The 12,823-nt window shown below is 51.1% G+C and overlaps 1 protein-coding gene across 6 annotated transcripts in view; it reads left to right on the plus strand.

Annotated features, from left to right (window-relative positions):
* The window catches only part of KIAA1671 (KIAA1671 ortholog), a 213,786-nt gene that overhangs the window by 195,583 nt on the left and 5,380 nt on the right, over positions 1 to 12,823 (plus strand). For 5 of the 6 annotated variants that reach the window (XM_084994628.1, XM_021073316.2, XM_084994627.1 and 2 more), the window contains exons 7-11: positions 2,379 to 2,634; positions 5,357 to 5,531; positions 5,775 to 5,899; positions 7,813 to 7,955; positions 12,352 to 12,434. In XM_084994628.1, the coding sequence (XP_084850754.1) occupies positions 2,379 to 2,634; positions 5,357 to 5,531; positions 5,775 to 5,899; positions 7,813 to 7,955; positions 12,352 to 12,430 (778 nt within the window). In that variant the 3' untranslated portion in view covers positions 12,431 to 12,434. Of the gene's footprint in view, positions 1 to 2,378; positions 2,635 to 5,356; positions 5,532 to 5,774; positions 5,900 to 7,812; positions 9,525 to 10,214; positions 10,497 to 12,351; positions 12,435 to 12,823 lie in introns of those variants that run through there. The other variant, XR_014826448.1, reaches the window with a different exon arrangement.

Raw genomic sequence — 12,823 nt, forward strand, 5'->3', positions numbered from 1 at the left:
CCCAGGATAGGAGTCAAATCAGAGCTGTAGCCACCAGCCTATGCCACAGCCACAGCACGGCTGGATCTGACCCTCATCTGTGACCTACACCACAGCTTATGGCAATGCTGGATCCTTAACCCACTGAGTGAGGCCAGGGATCAGACCTGCAGTCTCATGGATACTAGTAGGGTTCATAACCCGCTGAAACAGGATGGGAACTCCTTTTATTTATATATATATATATTTATATTTATATATGTGTAGTTGATTTACCATTTTGTACCAATTTCTGCTGTACAGCAAAGTGACCTTGTCATGTATATATATATATATACACATATGTGTGTGTGTGTATATATATATATATATATATGTATATACATTCTTTTTTAAAATATTTTCTATCATGGTCTATCCCAGATCAGATCTAGTTCCCTGTGCTGTACAGTAGGACCTTATTGTTTATAGGATCACACGGTCATTTAAAGTCAGAGAGACCTGGGGTGACCCTGGTGTGGCCACCTACCAGCTGTGTCACTGTGTGACTCAGTTTCCCTGTCTATGGGTATAGTGCCCAGGGATATGGTGTGTCCATAGCTGAGCCAAACTCAGACCCAGGTCTCCCATCTGCTCCCCCACCCCCCATCAGGAGCAGACACACCCCTCTGCAGGGTGATGTCCCACAGTAGTCTTTAATACCAACGTCGGGTGGGGGTTGATGAAATCAGAAGTGGGTAAGAAAAAGCAAAAGGGAAGCACAGGTTTCTTACAGTACCCAGAAAGGCATGTTTTCTCTTCTAACCTGTGATATGTGTTTAGTTCATGACACTGCTGCAGTTGCACGGGCCTGCGAGTCTGCAAGCCTGGGTCCTGGTTTTGCTGTCACTCAGTGACCCTGGCAGGCCCCTTTTCCCTCTGGGCCTGCATCCTCCCAGCTCTTGTAGGGAGCCTAGCGACACCTGGCGGCAGGGACCTGGCATTTCCCCCGTGTCCTGGGATCGCCCTCTGCTGTCTCCTGAAAGCACTGCAGCTCTTCCTCCAGGAAATGGCCCAGGAGCCCCTGCGCTCCCAACCTTGAGCAGCAGCGCCACCTGCTGCCTCCTCTGTGGTATTTCCCTCACTTTTTGTGGATTTGCCTCAGTCCCACCCCACACACCAATGTATTGTTTATTCCAAGTGAAAGTCATCCCAGAGCTGACAAAGAGCATGGCTGTGCTCCTGTGGGAGACATCAATACACCTGGGTTTAAGGTTTTGCCCAAAGGTGCAGCTCAGGGGGTTGGTGTCTGGTGTGTCCATCCCCTTTCCTCATGGTAGGGCTTTCCCATGCCCTTGACTTTGGGTCTTTTTAAGGAGTGGGGAGCAGGGAACCTTTTCAACCTAATGGCTTGATTTATTTATAAGTTTTCTATCTTGTGTGGTTCTAATTATCCAAGCGGTACTTGGAATACATTATCACGGGCCGAAACTCCAGAAGGAGGAGAAGGACACAGGCATGAATTCTGGAGTCAGGTCTACTCCTGTGGGCAAGACACCTCATGTCTCTGTGCCTTGGTGTCCTCTTTAGTGAGGTTGGCATTTAATTTCATGGTGTTAATCCTACCTCACAGGGTTGTGGAGGTTGCAGGATAATAGGACAATCCTCGTAGGACTGGGGAGTGTATGAAATGATACAGTTTTTGGCACAGGGCCTGGCACACAGTAAGCGCTTAGCAAACCTGAGTGAGTGAGTGAGTGAGTGAGTGAGTGAGTGAGTGAGTGAGTGAGTGAATAAATGAATGAAGCAGTGGGGAAGATTGACTCCTGCTCTTCCATGGGTAACAGCTGGTACTTAATTGGTCTCCCTCAGCACCGTCCACCTGAAATACAATGCCAGCTGCAGACTTGAGACATGCAATTTTAATGTCCTAGCCACCACATCACGTCAGAACAGTAAAAAGAAACTTGCGAAATGCATTTCAACAGTATAGTCTACTGAACCCAGCAGACCTGAAATACTTCCATTTTAACATGTAATCAATATGAAGTTATTAAAGAGATACTTTACATTCTTTTTTTTCCACTGAAAGGTTTGGGGATCCAGCATGTACTTTGTATTCACGGCACAGCCCGTATTGGCCACATTGCAAGGACCCAGTGCCAAATGGCAGGGTTAGAGGGTCCTGAAAGGGACAGGACTGACTCCTCCCATCCCACACCTGTCCAGATGTGCTGGAGGCATCACATATGGTACCTGGCTGGGTCCAGAGTGGTTCTCCTACTAGGAAGCTCTGTCGTCTCTTATTTCTCGGTACATAAAGCACACCCCACACCTACTCTGAGTTTCTTCCTTTCCTTGAAATGCAGTTCTCCGAAACAACCTGCCTAAGCATGCCTCCCTCCCTTCCTTTCTCACAGCTTAGCCCCTGAGTCCCCATCGCCTGATAGCAGTGCCACATCGACTCGGAAGCAGGCCCCCAGCAGCCGCTTGTCCTCACTGTCCTCCCAAACGGAGGCCACCTCGATCGGGGATCAGCATGACTGTTCCAGGGACCAGCGGAGCACCAGTGTGGACCGATCCAGCACCGACCTGGAATCCACTGACGGGACAGAAGGGCCACTCCCACCAGACATCAGCCCCTCAAAAAGGGTGGATGACTTCTCCTTTATCGATGTAAGTTGGAAGTTGGAATCACGTGAGAGAAACAGTCATTTCTTCTTAAAGGGGCATTCTAGCAGCTCCCTAATTGCCCCTTTCAAGGGTAGAAGTTGTGTGCCAGGGCCCCCTGCCATAGGTGCAGCGGGCACAATCTGAGGTAGGCCTGATGTCTGCATGTGGTTTGGACCTGCCACACACCAGCTGTGTGTCTTAGGGCAAATGTCTTCAGCTCTCTGAGTCTCAGCTTCCTTACTCACTCGTAACCATGACAGCTGTGAATATAATCAACATGTGTTCAAGTTAAAACTAGCTATTGGCCTTCCCTTGTGGTGCTGAGGGTTAAGGATCTGCCATTATCACTGCTGTGGTGAGGGTCACCCCTGTGGTAAGGGTTTGATCCCTGACCCAGGAACTTCCACATGCTGTGGATATGGGGGAAAAAAAAAAAAAAACAACTGAGCTAAGACCCCATCTGTTAGGTAAGCAGGCAGTCTGGGCTCTCACCCTTGAGGGTATCTGCCTGAGGATGCTCAGACTGATTCTGCTGGGGGTTCTCACTAAGATCTTAGCAAATGGGATCGTGTCCCTGGAGCCAGGGGATCCAAGTCTTTCTGTAAAGGGAGTCTCCTCAGGCCCGGGCAGCCCCCAGAACTCAGCTCTTCCAAGGCCTCGCAGAACAGCCCCCAAGATGCCAGCCTCCTGGGTCCAACCGCCTCCCAACCCAGCCCCTTCTGGACCAGCACCAGTCCTCTGCTCAGGTCAGGAAGATCGTCCTGTTCAATCCTTGAGACACAGGGGTCTTATTATTCTCCTTCCCTGACGGTAGGGCTACCTGCCCCCCCTCCTGAGGATGCAACACCTAAATGATGCAAAGTCTAAAATGGACCCTCTCTCCACGTAAAGCTCACAGATGCCCCCCAGAGAAGGAGCATCACTGCTTGGGTGGGGGCTTTTAGGACCTCAAAGTGGCCTCTCCTTCCTAAACATGGTCAAGGTCTCTTGCTGGCATCTCTAGATAAGGGCAGAGATGGGACAGGCACAAATACAGTGTCCACTGGGGCACCCCACTCTGTAAACATGGCCAGGGTGCAGATTGTAAGGATTTAGTTAGGTGATATGTTCAGTTATTCATTCAACAGACATTTACTGAGCTCCAGCTATGTCCCAAGCATTGTTCTAGCTTACATGCTCATGTGATGTCACTGTGCACTAGCATAATTCTCCAGATTTCCCTTCTAGAACATTAAGCCCAAGAGAAGACCCCAGCCCCATTTTTGCAGATTAGGGAACAGAAGTGGCCACTGAGTGATTGAAACGCTTGTGTCCCTGAGCACGGGTCCAGCTGATTATTTCACACTGAGGTCACCTGCAGGCAAAATTTGGAGGCTGCAAGCAGAGGCATTAAGAAGTCTAGCTGCTATAGTGGCCTGAGGCTGCAAGGGTGGGCCTGGGGAAGTGGAAGCAAAGCCCCTACCACCCAAGCCAGCCCCTGCCTGGCTGTGGCCCCTTCCCACCACCTCTGAGTCCAAGATGCTGGCTTTCTCTACCAATGTGCACTCTCTTGTTGGGGACGGTAGACCCTGGGTGACTTCCATCCCCCACCCACTTTGACCAGCCCACTCTAGTCCCCTCATGGAACACCATTGTGGCCTCTTGGGGAAACAGCTGTGCCGATTGATGTCAGCTCCCTCCGCCCATGCCCAGGGGGGTGTCTGTCACTTACCAACTCTGGGAAGTGATTCATTGAAATTAGCTCATCATTGCTAACTAAGAGGGCCTGGGTGACAGAATTTTTCCAAAGTGGAGCTGAGAAGAGGAATCCAGAATTGCATGCCCGCTAAGGAGCTGGCCAGGAAGAGAGAGGCCCCTTTTAGGAATAACTCTTGGCCATGATCCTGCATCAGGCATTGCTGGAACCAGAGGTTTCCAGGCCAGGGCTCATTGAATTCTCTCAACCACCCTAGGAAGGGGAGACTATTATTCTGCTCTTAAAAATAGGGACACCCCAGCTCAGAGAGGGTGAGTCCCCTGCGTGAGGTCACACAGCTAGGATTCGAACCAAGTGGGATTGAACCCCAAGCTACAAGCTCTCTACCACCATCTCCTGAGAGGTCACCGAGCCAATGGCCAGGCCAACTTGGATGGTTTGTCCTCCCAGCCCTTTTGGCGCAAAAGGTGGTGACTTTGGAAACCATCACTGGCCCTCCACCTGCCTCTGCTCAGAGTGTGATGCTTGAAAACAGATGCCTGGTACTTAGTAGGTAGCTCCAGCCTCTCTCACCTGCACCCAGAATCTTTGGGAGTAGAGGATGGACCACACTGAGAACCCCCAAGCTCATGGTCCCTGTGTGGAATAAGGTTGTTGTAAGGATTTAGTTAGATGATGTGATTAGTTATTCATTCAACAAACAGACAAACATGTGTTGAGCTCCTGTTGTGTACTACTCTAGCTTACCTGCTCGGATGGTGTCACCAGGAGGGGAAGGGCATTTCCATTATGCGCCACCGTGTGGGGCACTTGAGGTTCATTGGCTTCTTGGAATCAGCTTATGTGGTATGTTTCACAGAGAAATTAGTCTTAGGGTGTGAGGTTCCTATTAAAATGGAGAAATGCTGGCCCAGGTACCACCTGAATACCATCTGTGCATCAGTGCAGCTACACACACCTCCCTCAGGGGGTGCCCTCATTTCATGTTTCCTGTGCCCATTTGTCTCTCCCTCTCTGCCGCCCCCACAGCAAACCTCAGTCCTCGACTCAAGTGCCCTCAAGACCCGCGTGCAGCTCAGCAAGAGAAGCCGCCGCCGGGCGCCCCTCTCCCATCCCCGCCGGCGAAGCCGAGTCAGCGAGTCGGAGAGCAGGTCCCCCCTGGAGGAGGAGGCCGACAGTGCGTGGATGTTCAGGGACTCCACAGGTACGCCCCCTGCTGCACGGAGCACTCAGACCCGCAGGAAGATTGCAGGGAAACCCTGGAAGGAGCTTCCTGACTTTGAAGGAACACAGGCACCTGGATTTGTCCCCATCTGGAAAATGGGCCCGTAAGGCCTCTGTGCTGGGCTGTGGGGGTTGCCCGACAGACTGTCTGTGCAAAGGGTCTGGCACGAAGGCCTCACAATGGCAGCTGCCAGGGACCTCAGTGCTCTTTTCTTTGCAACAGAGGAGAAATCCCCCAGGAAGGAAGAGTCAGATGAGGAGGAGAAGCCATCCAGGGCTGAGAGGACGCCCATCAGCCGACCCCAGAGGATGCCTGTGTTTCCAGGCATGGACCCCGCAGCACTGAAGGTACCTCATGCCCAGAGCTATGCTCAGCGTGGCCGCCAAACAGATAGACCCACGTTCTTCACCCTCCTCCTTCCTTCCTCCCTCCTTTCCTCCCTGTCTTGTTTTGAAATAGTTGAAGACTCAGGGAGTTCCTACTGTGGTGCAGTGGAAACAAATCCGACTAGGAACCATGAGGTTGCGGGTTCGATTCCTGGCCTCTCTCAGTGGGTTAAGGATCAGGCGTTGCCATGAGCCATGGTGTAGGTTGCAGATGAGACTTGGATCTGGCATTGTTGTGGCTGTGGCGTAGGCTGGCAGCTGTGGCTCTGATTCGACCCCTAGTCTGGGAACTTCCATATGCCACAAGTACAGCCCTAAAAAAATAAAAAATAAAAAAATATTTGAAGACTGGAATTCCAGAACTAGTAGAGAGAGTTCCCGGGTCCCTCTCCTCACCCAGCTTCCCCAGTGAGCACCCCCTGCCCAGGCCATGGTACGTTATTGAGACTTGCACATTGGCCTTGGCCTGGTGCTATGAACAATGCTGCTGATTTATTTGGGTTTTTCCAGCGACCCCCCCTGTTTCTGAATCACCACTTTCTGTCTTTTTTTTTTTTTTTTTTTTTTTTTTGTCTTTTTGCCACTTCTTGGGCCGCTCCTGCGGCATATGGAGGTTCCCAGGCTAGGGATCCAATTGGAGCTGTAGCCACCGGCATACACCACAGTCACAGCAGTGCTGGATCTGAGCTGCGTCTGTGACCTACACCACAGCTCACGGCAATGCTGGATCCTTAACCCACTGAGCAAGCCAGGGATCGAACCTGCAACCTCATGGTTCCTAGACAGATTCGTTAACCACTGAGCCACGACAGGACCTCCGCCACTTTCTATCTTTCTTTGACCTCTAAGCCTGCTGCTCAGTTTGGTCTTTAGTGAAGCTTCCATGTGCTCACCTGTAAAGGGGGCCAAAAATCCACCTCAGGGGAGTTCCCTGCTGGCCTAGAGGTTAAGGACCTGGCGTCGTCACTGCTGTGGCTCAGCTCATTGCTGTGGCTTGTGTTCCATCCCTGGCCAGGGAACTTCCGCATGCCTCGGGCGCAGCCAGAAAAAAAAGAAAAAAAAAAAGGCATTCCATTCCCAACGTGCCCTCCTGGTGGTGGGAACTGCGCCTGCCTTTTCCCCACGGGCATCTGATAGTCAAAAACCTCATGTACTCCTATATTCAGGAGCAAGGAGTTTGATGGAGCTGGATCTCGTCTGGGAGATATGACCATGGCCTCCATATCAGGCTCTTGGAAAATTAGGGAGACAGGGTTTCTGTGATGAGCACCCCGCAAATGGTGGCTTTCTACCCGAAGATAAGGTGAATGTGTAGATTTTTTTTTTTTTTTGTCTTTTTGTCTTTTTTTTGTTGTTGTTGTTGTTGCTATTTCTTGGGCCGCTCCCGCGGCATATGGAGGTTCCCAGGCTAGGGGTCGAATCGGAGCTGTAGCCACCAGCCTACGCCAGAGCCACAGCAACACGGGATCCGAGCCGCGTCTGCAACCTACACCACAGCTCACGGCAACGCCAGATCGTTAACCCACTGAGCAAGGGCAGGGACCGAACCCGCAACCTCATGGTTCCTAGTCGGATTTGTTAACCACTGCGCCACGACGGGAACTCCAAGAATGTGTAGATTTTTGATGGTTGTTGATTACAGGGGTCAAGAGTGGCCACTTGGACTCTGCACCTGACCTCTGCTTTTTCTTGGCCTCCAAGGTCAGGCAGCATCTCCCCATCTCAACCCCCTACCGTGTCTGCTACCTGGGTCTGTTCGGGTGCCGGGAGCCCTGTTGTCACCACTGTGCAGTGACAGTGACAGTGCCGTAGAATGGGCCCCTCCCCCAGGCCACAGGCAGTTTACAGACTCCACCACTGTCTTCTCTCCCCAGGCCCAGCTGCACAAGAGGCCAGAGGCGGACGGACCCGGTGAGACCCCCGGCTGGGCCCCCCAGCCCAAGACCTCCAAGTCCCCCTTCCAGCCTGGGGTGCTGGGCAGCCGCGTGCTGCCGTCCAGTGTGGAGAAGGACGAGAGGTGAGGGGTCTTGGGGATGAAGGTCCTCCCCTCCTGGACTGCAGATGCACTTCCGGGGAGGCGCCTGCCTAGGGTCTGGAGCCGAGGGCGGGGAGAACCTCCACTGTGTGTTCGCTCTCGTAGTAGAACTTTGTTCATGTAAACTCTCTGCCCCCTGACATCTCTCTTTATTTTTTTCATTTTTGGCCCCCCCCATGGCATGTGGGGTTCCTGGGTAGGGATCACATCTGAGCCACAGTCTCAACCTAAGCCGCAACCTCTGTGACACCAGATCTGCACCCACTGTGCAGGGCCTGGGATAGAACTGACGTCCCACTGCTCCTAAGACACCAGCATGCTGATCCAGGTGTGCCACAGCGGGAGCTCCCCTGGACATCTTAAAAAATACACAGAGCTGGGGAAGGGGGCAGGAATCAGGCCAGCCGGCCGCACACCTTCCCTCTTCCCTCCACGTGCTACAGGGCAATCCAGGACTCCGTGGTTGGAAAATTCCTGCTCCGGTCCAGCCCTGTCTGACCAATGGGGACTCTGAGGCCTCCTTCCCCTCCGACCCTGCAGAAAAGTGCCTGTGTCTCAGGACAGTATAGGTGGCCTGGGAGGACCACCCAAGGGCACAGCCAGGTTAAAGGAGAGAAACTCAATACAGCTGCCCTTTGGGGAGTAGCTGTCCAGTTCCCAGATTAGGTTTGCCCCCTGCACAGATGAGCCCTCACAGCCCCCGCCTCGCAGGGGCTCCCAGCCTGGGGCATGTCAGCAGCTGCTGGTGGCGGTTAGAGAGCCCGGCTCTAAGATCACATAGCCAGGGCTTCATCCCAGCTGTGCAGCTTTAAGAGCTGCGTGGCCTGAGAAAAGTCACTCCAGAGCCTCAGTTTCCTCATCTGCAGAATGGGTTTACTAATCCTGCCCTTCCCAGATGGTCATAAGGGTGAAACAAGGAAGTGTGTGTAATGCCCCTTGCACTGGATCTGGCGTGTGCATGTACTCAGTAGAGGACGGTGGAATTCTTATTAAGAGTGTTGCTGGAGTTCCTGCTGTGGCACAATGGGTTAAGGCTCCAACTGCAGCAGCTCCAGTCACTGCAGAGGTGCGGGTTTGATCCCTGGCCCAGAGCGGTAGGTTAAGTTTTGGGCATTGTTGCAGCTGTGGTCTAGGTTGCAACTGCAGCTCAGATTCAATCTCTGGTCCGAGAACTTCCACATGCTAACACATGAATGTTAAGGATTATTCATGATGCTGCCATTGTAATATAAGAGTTATGACTAGAGCAAGGGCTAGCCAGCTGTCTGTGTTTGTAAATAAATTTTTTTAATTGCTTTTTTAGGGCCACACTTGCGACATATGAAAGTTCCCTGGCTAGGAGTTGAATCAGAGCTACAGCTGCTGGCCTACGCCACAGCCACAGCGTCTCAGGATCTGAGCTGCATCAGTGACCTACACCACAGCTCTGTGTGTGTGTGTGTGTGTGTGTGTGTGTGTGTGTGTGTGTGTGTGTGTGTGTGTGTGTGTGAGATCCTTAACCCACTGAGCAAGGCCAGGGATCGAACCCGCATCCTCACGAATACTAGTTGGGTTCATTACTGCTGAGCCACAATGGGAACTTCCTGTAAATAAAGTTTTATTGGCACACAGCCATCATTTAAAGATGGTCTGCAGCTGCTCTCCTGATACAAGTGCAAACTTGTCTAGCTGACAGACACCTGCTAACCTGCAACCTCAAAAACACTTACTGTCTGGCTCTTTATCTGCCCCCCGGGATAGAGGAAGGCAGAAGAAGGGCTTGTAATGCAGACTTGAGGAGGAGAGGTGTGGGAAAGGCTTCCAGGAGAAGGGGACACTGAGCTGGGTCATGACAGACAAAGAAGTGGCTGGAGTCCAGCACACGCAAAGGCCCAGAGGCCTGGAGGAACCGGGCAGTGCGGGCAGTGCCTATTCTCAGAGCACAGGATGGGCTGTGGAAAGCAGGAGGGCAAGCGGTTGAGAGAAAGGTTGGGGCTGAGAGGGTGCCTCTCCTGCTGTGGAAACATCAGGATTGCTCTGGAGTCAGCTGAGGGCTCCAGTGTTTCTCCAGGGTACGCAGACCCCTCTCTGCTCAAGGGACCCCTCTCCTTCCTCACAGACTCCCACCCCACCCCCAGCCAAGTGAGCAGTGTCCCTGAGCCCTCCAGGACCACAGGTCAGGAGCTTTCTCTGCAATCAACAGCAGTCAGTTTTCACGCATACATGTGTTTGATTATAAGAACAGTACAGGAGTTCCCGTAGTGGCTCAGTGGTTAACGAACCCGACTAGCATCCATGAGGATGCGGGTTTGATCCCTAGCCTCGCTCAGTGTGTTAGGGATCCGGCATTGCAATGAGCTGTTGGGTAGGTCACAGATGCGGTGGCCTGGATCCCGCATTGCTGTGGCTGTGGTGTAGGCTGGCAGCTCTAGCTCTGATTGGACCCCTAGCCTGCAAACCTCCATATGCCACAGGTGCAGCCCTAAAAAGACCAAAAAAAAAGAACAGCACAGGCTCACCATGGCAATTGTAGGGAATATAAAATGAATGTAAAGCAGAAAAGAAAATCACCCATGATCTGACCTGTCCAGAGACCACTATGGTGATGTGTGGTCCTCGATCCTTCCATTTTTATTTTTATTTATTTATTGTCTTTTTTGCCTTTTCCAGGGCCACTCCCGTGGCATATGGAAGTTCCCAGGCTAGGAGTCTAATCAGAGCCGTAGCCACCAGCCTTCGCCAGAGCCACAGCAACGCGGGATCCGAGCCGTGTCTGTGACCTACACCACAGCTCACGGCAACCCAGGATCCTTAACCCACTGAGCAAGGCCAGGGATCGAACCCTCATAGTTCCTAGTCTCATTCGTTAACCACTGAGCCACGACGGGAACTCCGATCCTTCTATTTTTAAAAGAATGTCATTGAGATTACAACATATAGTATATGTAGTTTCTTTGTTGTTTACATATTGGTGTGACCAGTCCCCCATGACCATTAAATTCTTCATAAGTATGATTTTTCTTTAAAAAAGTTTCAGAATTTTTTGTTTGACTTTGTTTTTGTTTAAATGATGTGTTCTCATTACAAGCCATTCTGAGAACAAAGAAAAGTACATAAAAAAGAAAGTAAAAAGTAGAGCCCTCGAAAATGTTACCGTTCAGATGGCTGATGACTCAGATATATTCACTTTGAGAAAATTCATTCTGCTGTGCACTTGTGATCTGAGTACTTTTCTGGATGTGTATTCTTCAATTAAAAAAAAAAAAAGTCAAGGGAGTTCCCGTCGTGGCGCAGTGGTTAACGAATCTGACTAGGAACCATGAGGTTTCGGGCTTGATCCCTGGCCTTGCTCAGTGGGTTAAGGATCTGGCATTGCTGTGAGCTGTGGTGTAGGGCGGCACCTGCAGCTCCGATTCGACCCCTAGCCTGGGAACCTCCCATATGCCACAGGAGCGGCCGAAGAAATGGCAAAAAGACAAAAAAAAAAAAAAAAAACAAAAAAAAACAGATCATACCCTCCCAAATAGTCCTTATCATTATTCAGTAAACGTAAGATATATATGTGTATATATATGCTTATATATATAAAATATATGTCTTGCAGGCATTGTATTAGTCATTGTATTTCTTCTCCAAAGAAACAGAACCAATAGGATGTAAATAGGATATAATGCATAGGGAGAGAGAGAGATTAAGAATTGGCTTTCACAATTGTGGGGACTTGCGAGTCTAAAATCTGAGGGGTAGGCAGGTGGGCTGGAGACCCAGGGAGGAGCTGATGTTGCAGTTCAAGTCCCAAAAGCAGTGTCTTGGCAGAATTCCCTCTTCTTTTGCAGAGGTTGGTCTTTTTTAATTAAGGCCTTCACCTGATTGGACAGGGCCCACCCATGTTACAGAGGGCAGTCTGCTTTATTCAGAGACAGCCAGTTTAAATGTCACATCTCATCTAAATAAATAAGTAAATAAATAAATAAATAAATAAAAACCTTCACAGAAACATCTAGTATAATGTTTGACTCAACAGCTGGGTACTGTGGCCTAGCCAAGTTGACGCATGGAATTAACCCTTACGGGTGTTTAGGAGGGTAGAGAGGTGGAAGGATGGATGGCTATCTAGATGACAAGTGGATGGATGGAAATAATTTCATGTGAGCATGACCTTCTGTGGCAGATTATTTCACAGAATGGATACACCATGACTTATTCAATGTCCCCCACTTTGGGGCACTTTGGTTCCTTCCTGTTTTGATGGTGTTCACACGGGCATCTTCGCCACTGGCGAGTGTGGCTTCTCCCCTGCCTTGGCAGGGCAGTGGGAGAATTGTGTCCCATATATCCTGGCCCACAGGGAGCTCTTGGTCAGGCTCACAGTTGGCTCTCACTGGCTTTGTGGTTTCAGATCGGAGGAGCCTTCTCCCCAGTGGCTAAAGGAGCTGAAATCCAAGAAGAGGCAAAGCCTGTGTGAGAATCAAGCTTGAGCAGGTAGGTGAGACCCTGGAGGGGGGACCGGGACCAAGCCCGTGATCCCAGGGGCTGGGGAGGGGGCAAAGTCTCAGAGACTCGGGGTGCTGTGCCCTGGAGAAGAGAAGGGAAAACGCAGCCGAGGGAGCTCCAGGTTCCTGTAAAGAGGGCGGTAATGATCCGCTTCCTCTTCGGGAGAAAAACACAGCTGGACGGCCTGGGGTGGGTGGAAAGGGCATTGGCGAAGGGTCCCAGGGCCCAGGCTCTGGTCTCAGCCCTTCTCACTGCATCTCCATGCACCTTTAAAAAAATCAGTGGACGTGGAATTCTATGTGACTCAGCAGTAATGAACTGACTAGTATCCATGAGGATGCGGAGCGGATCCCTGACCTTGCTCAGTGAGTTAAGGA

This window comes from Sus scrofa, chromosome 14 (genome assembly GCF_054392235.1).
Source record: "Sus scrofa isolate SSC_HxYL_T2T_F1_AM1 chromosome 14, Sscrofa_HxYL_maternal_Yorkshire_Landrace_v2.0, whole genome shotgun sequence".
Classification (NCBI taxonomy): Eukaryota; Metazoa; Chordata; class Mammalia; order Artiodactyla; family Suidae; genus Sus; species Sus scrofa.